Raw genomic sequence first — 11,389 nt, forward strand, 5'->3', positions numbered from 1 at the left:
ATCTCATCAAAATTAAGGAAAACCTCATTTCTCGACTCTCATTTCATCGCCAAAAATAACGTTTTTTGCCGCAACTTAGAGGAAACCATTTCAGTCCACGAATATGAAGAATATTCGAACAGAATTTAATTGCTGTTTCCTGGTTTTCACCGTAGGTTTGTGCTGAAAATTTAGGACATAGTGGTACAAAAAAATTCCCCATTCGTTCAAATCATAACTTGGAGAGTTGGACGATTCTTCGACGAAATACGACAACGATTCGTCGTCTCCTTTCGGATCGAAATCTCGACACATCGAACAGACGATTACAGGATTCTGAAATAGCCGAGAATGATCCTTACCATCTTCAAAAACGCAGCCTACTATAAAATCAATTTTTTCCAATGCACGTATCACGCATCCAGGATTAGTGAATTTGGGGAGTAGGAGTACAGGTAAAACAGGTGTTTCACGTTGTAGACAAGATATTTGCGAGAATAATTTATTAAATAGCGATATTATCGTATGTAGAAAAATATTTTACAAAAGTATAGTAATGTTTTTTTTTTCGTCTTTGGGTACTAGTGCGTTCGTTTGGTACAATTATAATTGTACCGATGGTTCGTTGCGTCGATGACATTCGTCGAGTTCGATTCATCACTGTTTACTGTATCCGGCGTAGGCGAGATCCTGCGCGGACTCCTGTTGGACAATTTCGGGCTGGTCGAAAGCGCGGTATTGCGCCGCTTGGTACTCCCAGGGGCCATGCGCTGCTAGGGGAGCGGCGTGACTGTCGGCGGCGATTTTCTTGCAGAGTTGGAAGATCGCCAGACCGACGGAAACAACAAAGCTGAAGAAAGAAAGCTGAAGAGCGTTCCAGGCTTTCAGGCCAAGGACGCCGATAGCCAACGGAATTAAAGTCATCGCCTTCAATAGAACGAAAACAAGGATCGGGATGATGACTTTCTTCAATTTCGATTTACGAGCTTCCTGGACGGCGCGACCTTCGCCGAATTTCACGTTGAACGTGAGCTCGTCGTCGTCGATGTTGCGCGGGCTGACCTTCACCGAGGATTCGAAGGGCAATTTGAAAGTGACGTCGTGGGAGGCCAGGTAGGACTGGACCGTTTCCAAAAAGGATCCTTCGCCGCGAGCGGAGACTTCTTCGACCGGGTACGAGTTGCGAGTCACCTCGACCGTCTCTGATACCTGGAGGAACGACGATTCGTCGATTACGTTATTTGGAACGTGCGAAACTTTTGATAAAAAAAATTGTAATACGGTTTCATTTATTTATTTATTTATTTATTTATTTTCGTCACCTTGAAGCTGTCTTTGCGGAAGATCTGATCGAGGAGATTGAGGACCTTGAACTTCATGCAAGATATCTCGTCGTTCTTCTGGGCGCAGTCGGTTTTCATTTGATCGACCATTGTGTCCATGCTCGTGCCTCTCCAGAAGTCTGTTTTGGCCGGTTGGGCAGCTGCCAAAGCGACGAGGGCGCACAAAACGTATAACTTCATCATTGCGAAGCTGGCAAAATAGACGCCGTAGGGGTATGACGTGAAAGAAACCACACGAAGAACGACTTCGAAGATTCTAATCAATCGCTCTGACCGCCGAACTTGACCGAAGACGATTCTATCACTGATGCTTTTGGGCTGGGCCATCGCCTCTTTATACAAAACCACCTACCCCCGACCCCCCCCACTGGTTTAAATTTTCTTTTCGTTCAGTATGGTCTTCGATTATCGGGGTCTCGGACACGACGCGACTGTTTAATGAACCTCGTTCCACGTTCGTACATCCTAGCTTCGACTTGTGCCGCGCGCTGACCAACTTGGGTCGTCCGCTAAATTAACGAAGATGCTAGTTCCCCTCGCCGTATTATCTAGGGTAAGTCGGACATTTGGACACGGAAATATGTCCCGGTAAAACGTTGAAATTCGCCGATATCCGACGTTGCGGAATCTCATTGTCAACCGAAGACTCGAAAAGCCTACCCTCATTTTTTCTGCTCAAGAAGAGATCGTTCCGTTTTCCGGCCATTCGCGAATCGATATTGCGCTACCGGCGAATAAATCGAGGCTGAACTCCCGGTGTTCCCATTGATAAAATTTGTTAACAAAATCGGGATTCGCATTCCATCGATCGCACGTGCAGTGCAATTTCATCACGTGTGAACGTTACCGGTTCTTGTACCTGTGTAGGTGGATTTTATCAACTCTTCTAAAGGATTTCGTCCGAGTACGAGACTACGGGGTGAACGTGTTCTGCTTCACAATACCTTCGGGCGTACGCTGGAAACACGAGCATTCGATCGACGGATTGAATTCCTCAGATTAGGATGGCGAACAGATCAGTTGGAACAGATTCTTACCCCGCCGAAGTCGGCCGTATACCTGCCATCTCCGACTTCTGACCACGCCACTGATTTATTTCGCAAATCTCAGTCCGTAAAAACTTTTTCAAAAACTATTTCATTCGATCGGTCGACGTTCCGCCGTACAGAGACGGTTCGGGCGTCCGAAAGAAAACAAAAAAAAAATAAAAAAATCGATCGCACACCCCGTTTTTGATTCGCGGCACGCTCGTTCATCACACTTTCCATGGGTCACATGGCACGTGGTTCGTGACCTACAAGGAGTCCCTCTTCTGGGTTGATTGCCCCCTACCTTCGTCCCCCGTCGGTCCGTAACGATTAACGTATTATAGTTTATAGTCCTCTATTTTCATTTGAGACAAAACGTTATAGCCGGAACTTCGTCCAGTCAGTTTCCTCGCGGTATTATTTAGTATGCGCTAGTCGTGTGTTATGCCGTGTGAGAATATGCACGGTGACACCTTACGGCGAGCTATGCGCGCTCGGCTATTTTTTTTTTTTTTTTTTTTTTTCAAACAATGGGCCAAGTAATTGGGATTCTGGGTCACAATTTTCATAAATATCTAGAGCGATCGATGATCAACGCGAGTATCGATCTCATTATTAATTATTTCCGTCTCCTATTTCGTTTCTAATCATATACCGTAAAAAAAGCTTCATCGATTCACGTAGATCCACAAAGTCTTGCGTGGCTCCTTTTGCCACTTTGACTTCCGGTACACCCCTCGTAATGTCACTCCACGTTACGTCGGAATATGAAAAATTTGCCGAGCCCGTCAACTCGATTCTTATGAAGTTTTTCGCTAACTTCAGGTCCAGTCTGTCCTCTGGTAGAAGTTAAAGCTTTTTCACTCGAAGTTAGCTCGACTTCGTTTATTTCAAATGAAACTGAATTTCGTTCGTTGTTCGGTGATTTCTTTGACGAGAGCAGGTGTATTTTACAGAATGACGAGAATCAAACGGGTTCATATTAAAAATAGATAGATTTATTATACATAAATAGAAGTACACATGTGACAGAAAATGAATCAGCCCGTCGACGGGCAGTTCCAATAAATATTAAATACAGTCCTAGTCGTTGGTTTTTGGCGTGATGATTTCGAGGTTCGATATTCGTGGATTTTATTTTCTGTAGCCGCGGTAGGGTCCTTGGGGCGCTGTGTCCCAATGAGGAGCGTGTTCCACGGGGGGATGTCCGTAGTGGACAACCTCGTAGGCGACCTTGGGCTTCGTAAGTTTGAAAATGAGCATGGCGCCGCTGAGAACGAGAGAAAGGAGACCCAGAGTGAGGGCCTTCCACGTCTTCAGAGCGATCAGAGCCAGCGCCAGGGGCACCAGAGCGGTAGCCTTGAACTTGAGACCGAGGAGGAACGGGATCATCACCTTCTTCACGAAGCTGCGACCTGGCGGAAAATTTCAATGAAAATCAGTCGTGTGATATTTACCGCGATTTCGGTAAGCGCTCACCTTGCCCAACCTGGACGTCGCCCAAGGGCACCGTGAGACTCGAGGGTACGGACTCGACGAGCGCCCTAGGGACGATGTTGGATCCGGCGATCGCCTCTGGAAGTTTAGCCTCGAGCTGATGACTGGATAGGTAGGAGTCTAATTTTTCCAGCATGAGGGAGCGGAGGAGTTCCCTTCTGGTCGGATCGGCGGTATCGTACTGGTGGTAATACTCCTCGACGTTATCATCGGGTACCTCGCGTGACTTAACTATGGCCAGGTCTTCCGTGATCTTAATCTTGTCCTGTTTAACAGCCTCGCTCACGTAAGCCAACACCTTTGGCTTAACACAGGACAGCATAGATTCGCTATCCATGCATCTGAAACGAAACAAGAGGGTGGGATTTTATTTTAATTTGCCTATTAGCAGCCGCCTCAACGATCCTTTATCGAACTCGACCCACCTGTAGTAAATGTTCTTGAAGACCTCCGTCGTGGTGGTTGCGTCCTGCGGCTGGGCAGCGGCAAGCGAGCCCAGAAGGGACAACGAAATTATAACGAAAACCTTCATGACCGTTTCGGAGACCGATCGATTTCTAAAGCTCAACACCGAATGACTTCCTCGACTACGATGTCCCCGGTTTTATATACGATCGACGGCTTAGGACGAACACTGAATTTTTATTAGGGACGTGCTGTCTCACGACTCCAAGAAGAAAGCCATCGCGCTTGACCAGGGTGTCGCGATTCGGGTTCGAACAAGCATCGCCGATACAGTTTCAAATCCGGGCTACCGATTCGGTAGGTCAAAAAAAAAAAAAAAAAATTGAATAATAATTATCAGTCGCGAAATTTTACTCTCGAATATCGCTGGATTCCAATCATCGTGTAATCATTTCGACCGGTCTTTGATGGAAACAGAAAAAATGAATTTGAAATCGCATCGATAACTCCTGAAGCGAATAAGCAATTTTCAATGTCCTTATAATCCGATTCGTCGGCGCTCTTTCTTCGCAATTAGAGAAAGTATCGAATACTCAAAATACCTCTTCATCGACGTGGTTGTAGTACCTCAACAATACTCGCAAAGTTTACAAGCGTATAAGTTATTCCGAATCATTAGAAGTAAATGAGCTCGGTAGAAAGTACTAAAAATGCTAACCCGTCTTTGTTATACTCTTGATTTGTGTGGAACGAAAATGCGGAGTTCGCCACTTATTTTCATTCCGCGTTCCATCATCGGCCATCCACTTCGATGATCGAACTAACGAGATATAGCGGTGCGTGGAGATGCGATGACGGTCGACCATCTTGAAATTACGGGTTGAAGACGAGTCGAAGAAATTATTTATAAGCATCCGGACACATCCGGCCGCCTAAGGCTGACAATTTTTTAAAAGGCATCGTACTGTAACCGCACGTCGTTAATCCCGATGAATATGATCTTTAACGGATTGAAACGAGGGTCACGAGTTATATCGAAAATATGCCCGTACACCGGACGACCGTGTACATTCCACGACCTACTATATGACGTTACGTTGTACATACCGATAGACCGTGTCGTACCGGAGGAAAGTGTTATAAATATCGTAACGTGTTAGCGCATTAGAAAATGATCGAATGCGACGTCGCTACGTTTAATTTCTATGATTTTCACGGAGATTGCGTGACGAGTGAGTCGTCGATGCGATGACGCACGCGATACAATTTCAGATTCCGAAGCCGATGGATTCTAAATCCTCCTCCACGCTCTATGAAAAGTGAAGAATCCTTACGCTGTTCCGATTATCTAATATCGGAATACGAATCGTCCGCTTGGAAACGTAATCGCGATTTTGAACGTCGATTTTTTTCCGACTAATGGCCATAAAAATTCAACGAATAGTTCGCGAGCTCGGGAGTTCGCATTCGGTGAATTATATGTGAGGAATAATAAATTGGCGTTTCTTTGAAATCACTTTATTGTACATAATTTACAGATTGTTACAACTATTGAGCACACACGATACAAAGGATGAAAAAAAACAAACAAAAAAAACAAACAAGAACAGATACAATTATACAAATAAATACAAACATTCCGTAAAATGATTGTCGATATAATTTTCGAATGTTTAACGTTATACAAATATCTTATCTACCAACGGATGGCAATGGCACCCTGTTTAATATATATATGCGAATGATATAATTATTTATATAAATTAGATATTAATTAGATGATACTGAGACATTTGTTTAGTAAGAATATAAATAGAATGACGCGATGATCGTTAAACGAGTATAAAATTTATCCAAACCTAAGGAACAACCAGAAACTCAGACCTCTCGAATATTCGGAGTCGCGAGTTATGCGGTTTTTCGATAAAATGAGCCATGGAAATTTGTGCGCCATAACGTGATCGACGAATAAATAGGAAAATTGAAACGTAAGAAGCGAAACGGTGCCGATTTATGGCGCACAAAATTCGGCTCAAATTACAATTGGAAAAAAAACAAAAAAAAAACAAGAAGAAAAACAAAGCGATCGATTCACGTTAGTGAAAAAACTTCGTATCAGCTAAATGTCTATATTTGGAGTTCACGTTAAACTTTGAGCGCTAGAATTTGGCTATTTGCTGCTTATGTAACAGGCGTAAAGCCTCGGGCAATCACCGCCATCTTGTCCGGTCCTCGCAGCGTTCAGATATCGCTGGAAGCGTCGTCCCGAAACGCTCTCTTTGTTCCCCTGTCTCAGTTCTTCCGGTTCTCTGAAAATACGAGCGTCGATTAAACCTGGATTATCTCGGTATTAACGGAGTCCGCGTAAATTTATATTCCCGTATCGCACGGTCGCAACGGTGGGCGTGACCGTGATTCGACCGGTAGGCCCCCGTTCGTTCGCCAGTTTCTCAGTTTCCAGCGTGCAACGACCTAGATGGATATATATGCAGAATCGCCTCGTTCGCGCGCGTAAGAATTCATTGGAATAAAAAAATGCGAAAGGAAAAGAATAATTTTTTTTTTTTTTATCCTCAGAGACGGGCGCCGATACGTACGTACGTACCAAAGTCCGTGTTTGCCGAAGGTGCGCGTTACGGAGTTAATACAACTCGTAGCGTCAATATTTCACGGTCGTGACCCAAAAACCTTAAAAAATGTAACCCATGTAAGTCAGAAGGAAGCACCGCGGATGGACACGGAGAACCACATCGTCCGTACGCGTATACCTACACTTACAGTGACCCGATTGGCTTGATTTAACTCGTTTCATCATCATCGTCGTCACTACGCGAGCGCCTTTCTCCGGAAGTTCATTGATTTGAAGTTATTTGGAATCGTTGGTAATATTAGAATGACGCTTACTGCACCGTAGGGATAATAATAATCGTTATATCTGGACGGTTACGACGACGACTCTGACTACCGACAGACAACGTCATAGGTATCGACGCCTCAAGACGGTGACTTCAACGTCAGCTCCGACCCCACTCACCTTGACAGTTCGTTCGACACCAGATTGCTGTGCGGTGTGTAATTCGCCGGATTTTTGTACATGCTGCATATCAAACGCTCCCTGCACACCTCCTCGGCGAATCTCAGTTGTTTGAATATTTCGTCGAGGCGGCCGAGAATCGGTCCGTAATAATCGTCGTCGTATCGCCTCGGTTGATTGTTGGTCGCAACGTCCGGTAATTCTTGTTTCAGCGTCTCGACGCCGTTGGTTTGCTTCTGAGATTGCTGCTGGTGGTTGTAAACCGGCTTCTGGACGCTCGTCGCTGACGGGTTCAGGGCGAGCGGGTGCTGAAACGCCTGCTGAGAATTCGGCAAGGCGTTCGAGGGATGCTGAAACGGTTTCATCAGGTTCTGGGTGGCGGCGTTCAGCGACTGACCGTAAGTCTGCGCTGTCGGAGTCGCGTGGACGAAAACGGGACTCTTTATCGCCTGTTGACCCCGGAGAGCGTTGTCGCCGAACCAATTGTCGGCCGTGTTGGAGTTGTCGGATTTCGTGGCGAAGCTGACGCTCTTCTGAAAGCCGTTGACGGGCCTCGTTTGGGGGTTGAACGGCTGATGGTGTCCCTTTTGCAGATTCGACTCGGTGACGGGCGGCGTGGCCCGCGTGAGTCTCACGTCGTCGAGATACCCGTTGAACGCCAAATTTTGCGCGTGGTTGCCGATCGGCCCCAGATTGGCGACGCCACCTTTCGTTCCGATTCGATTTTTGTTCAACTGGGTCGGACCGAGGTTGTTCAAAGTGTGCCGTATGTTGGGATTCGGATTGTCGTGGGGCCCCGGTGGCTTGTCGTATTTCATCTGGTTCTGGGGCGCGTACTTCTCGAACGGACCCAAGTGATTGGGAAGACCGACCGGTCTGGCGTTAGCCGCGTATTGAGGCATCCCGTATTGACCGGCTGACGGATCAACGACTTGGGCGTAAGGACCGTATGCGACTACACCCGGATCGTCGTACGGCTCGATTCCCCATTCCTTCAATTCCTCGACGTCCTTTCTGTACTGGATGTGAGGATGCGCGTAGTCGTAGCCCTCGAAATTATCCTCCGATTCGTGATGGTGAGGATGATGATGGTCGTGGTACGCCGGAATCGGAACCGGAACTGGCACGTGGTGGTGATGGTGAGCGATCTGAATACAGGATGAAAAGAAAAAGAAAAAACTTAACCAAATTGGAAGCGCGTCCGAATGAGTACGTGTATGTAAAAGGGGTTAATTGGCCGCGAAATCTTTCGCTGTGCCGGTATATTATTTGCTCGCACGCCCATAAGGCATACACGCATTACCTGATGATGATGATGGTGATATTTAGTCCCGCTACTGTAGTAACTGGAACATAATTTGAAAACGTGGGCGAACGCCGGTATCAGGAACAAAAGCAACTTCAGGAATAATTTCTTCGCAGTCCCGACGCCGAACAGGAACGGAATGACGAACATGAATTTGATCTTTATCAACTTTATGATCAACAAGAGGGCGAGGAAACTGGTCACCAATTTGCTCTGGATGAATTTCTCTGTAAAGTAAAAAAGAGTCAACGTTAAACGGACCCGAGCGAATGATAATCTTCCGTTCGAAAATTGACGCTCACTTATTTTCTTGAAGAATCTCCCCTGGGTGGAGAGATCTCTTTGTTTGAAATCAACTCTTATCAGGGCCCCGTCCTCGTCAACTTCTTTTGGACTGACTTTGATCGTTGCTCCTTCAAAGAAGAACGAGGGCAGCTGAACTTCGTAATTTCTGGTAGCCAAGAACTCTATAGCCTTGCCGTGAATCGCATTCGTTACTTCTTCCAGTGGCGATAATGGTTCCTCAAACTCGTCCTCGATATCCGGAGTCTCGTCGTCGGTTCTTTTCGTACCGTCTCCGGATTCGTCGCTCTTCGATTCTCCACCTTCCTCGACGTCGTTCTCTCTTTCGTTTTCGTTGTATTCCGCCGAATATTTGTGGTAATCCAAATCGTTCTTCGTCATATAGAAGCCATCGAACACCGTGATGTTTTCCCTGTCGGTGAAGGTATCGTCCAGGTAAGTGTAGACGTTTTTCTGGATACAGGAGAACGACGTCTTCTTCGAGCAGTCTTTCAAAATTCCTTGCCAAAGCGAATTGCCCGTGTCATTCGTGTAGAGATCTCTGATGTCGAAGAACTTTACGTAGGATTTGATTTTGTAGAAATCGAAAAACTGCGAGTACGTCGATGACACGAGGAGCAAGAGGATTATCGTCCTTTGGCACATTTTTAAACTGTACATTTTTTTTTTTTTTTTTTTTTTAGTTTTTTTTTAGTTTTTTTTTTTCGTCGTGCGTCGAGTTTATGTTATTCTTCCGATGAAAGTTTCTTACATCTTTAAATTTCCGAATGCAACGATGTAATTTCAATTACCGCGGCATAACAGCTAAATTCACGCTCCGCTGGCGGCATATATTTTACGCCTCCTAGTTTACCGCGAGTCTAGAATCACAAATTCTACTTCAAGTGCGAATATACGGCCGTGATTATATTTACCACCTATCACCGATCGGCACTTCCCGCGTAAAAGAAATTTGTTCACTCTCCGATCGCGCGCGATTATTTTGAACCGAGAACCGGAGCAAAAACAGAAAAAAAAAAAAATAAAGCAAAAGCAAGAACCGAAGAAGGAGATCAACAACGCTTCCGATTCAATTGGGGAGGTACACGTGGCCCCCGTGATCGGCGTATCGGTTGCACCTCGCGTTTCCAAGCGGCGGAGAGATGCGCATCGAACAATCTCTCGTATCGAACTAAGCTCGGACTTCTCCCGTCTGTGGTTACAATTCACCTCATCGTCAAGTGTGTCAAAGGCCCTCCTACTCCTTCAGACACCGGGGAAGGTCATTATATCTTAGTCGAAGGCATTCCGTACGCCCGCTACAGTGCCGGGAATCGACGGGATTTCGTGTTTACTTCGGGCATTAACAGTGTAAGAGAGCCTTCGGACCATCGCGGATTCATCGATCGTGTGGGCTTTCCAACTTTGTAGTTACTCCACTTTTCTGGACAGAGGCGAACCGCGAACTCATCGAACCCACCGATTATCATCGATCTACCGAATTATCCTCTCGAAAAATTATCCCTACGGTTCGATCCCTACGTATTTCATTTCCACAGGATGGACGAATGGAGGGAAGACCGGTCGATCTTCGCACGTGACTTTGCAAGCGCGCAACGTATTCGCAACTTCTGTGATTCATTCCTCATGAATGAGTCCTCGAACGTATACCGGATCTGCGGGACATTTGCATCCGTTATTCCGAGAAACCGATGCAAGGCGACAAACTCGAGAGTGTCGTTCCATTTTTTTTTCAAATTCGATCGATCGACACCCGATCGTCGGGTGATGATCGAAAACGATCGTGTTCGAACCGTGGAGCATGCGCGACCGCGATCGTCCGAAAATTCTGGCCAATATTTTCGTTTCGTATGTAAATTTTGAACCGGTTTAACCGGCGTGCGTGTATACAGCTCACAGTCCCACGTCTGGCATAGATCCCGACGGACACCAGTCACGTACCCATGCCAGCTACTATTGTACATTCGTATTCCTATAAAAACGTTGGCATATTGTTTATCTCCCGCAAAAAAAGAAAGGAAAAGAAAAAATCGTTATTAACGACGCTTGAATTATTTATGCGGTAACTCTAACGTATCTTTTTACTGGATGCGTATATCCTCGGTCAACCCGGGAAAGTTATGCAGCCTAACATTCTAATGAGACGTTTCGCTACCAGCGTCTGGATGTTGGTAATTTTTCATAGCGCGTTGTTTCTTCAGAGGAGCCCGAAAAAAAAAAAGGGTATCGCGGTTCCTCGATTTTTTTGGTGACGATACCGATCGACATAACACGCCGCTTAGAAACCGCGGTGAATATCATTGACCCAGAATTTATGCCATGACCCTTGTCTCCGGCACATCATCTCACTTAAATTTCAAATTTCCTCCCGAGAAGTTTAATTATCAGCTCGGAAACGGCGCGTACGGAAGTTCGGACCTTGCGCTTGCTGGCTTTTTGAAAGCCGGATTTTTTTTCCTCATCTTCGTTCGCTCGGGTGCACGGTGTTAATTGG

General features: G+C 45.9%; 3 protein-coding genes across 3 annotated transcripts; all 3 read right to left on the minus strand.

The window, feature by feature from the left end:
• Positions 1 to 467: 467 nt before the first annotated feature.
• Positions 468 to 1,664, minus strand: LOC105685706. Its single transcript, XM_012400060.2, has 2 exons — positions 1,302 to 1,664; positions 468 to 1,188 (listed from the first exon to the last, which is right to left on the minus strand). Exons 1-2 carry the CDS (start codon positions 1,647 to 1,649, stop codon positions 637 to 639), a joined length of 900 nt encoding a protein of 299 aa, XP_012255483.2. The 5' UTR covers positions 1,650 to 1,664; the 3' UTR covers positions 468 to 636.
• Positions 1,665 to 3,326: 1,662 nt separating this feature from the next.
• On the minus strand, positions 3,327 to 4,433 carry LOC105685747. Its single transcript, XM_012400107.2, has 3 exons — positions 4,273 to 4,433; positions 3,830 to 4,188; positions 3,327 to 3,765 (listed from the first exon to the last, which is right to left on the minus strand). The coding sequence occupies exons 1-3, from the start codon at positions 4,377 to 4,379 to the stop codon at positions 3,485 to 3,487; spliced, it is 747 nt and encodes a 248-aa protein (XP_012255530.2). The 5' UTR covers positions 4,380 to 4,433; the 3' UTR covers positions 3,327 to 3,484.
• Positions 4,434 to 5,759: 1,326 nt separating this feature from the next.
• LOC105685705 lies at positions 5,760 to 10,080 on the minus strand. The gene is made up of 4 exons (XM_012400059.2): positions 8,895 to 10,080; positions 8,590 to 8,819; positions 7,287 to 8,434; positions 5,760 to 6,561 (listed from the first exon to the last, which is right to left on the minus strand). The coding sequence occupies exons 1-4, from the start codon at positions 9,553 to 9,555 to the stop codon at positions 6,423 to 6,425; spliced, it is 2,178 nt and encodes a 725-aa protein (XP_012255482.2). The 5' UTR covers positions 9,556 to 10,080; the 3' UTR covers positions 5,760 to 6,422.
• Positions 10,081 to 11,389: the final 1,309 nt, after the last annotated feature.

This window comes from Athalia rosae, chromosome 2 (assembly GCF_917208135.1).
Source record: "Athalia rosae chromosome 2, iyAthRosa1.1, whole genome shotgun sequence".
In the NCBI taxonomy this organism is placed as follows: domain Eukaryota; kingdom Metazoa; phylum Arthropoda; class Insecta; order Hymenoptera; family Athaliidae; genus Athalia; species Athalia rosae.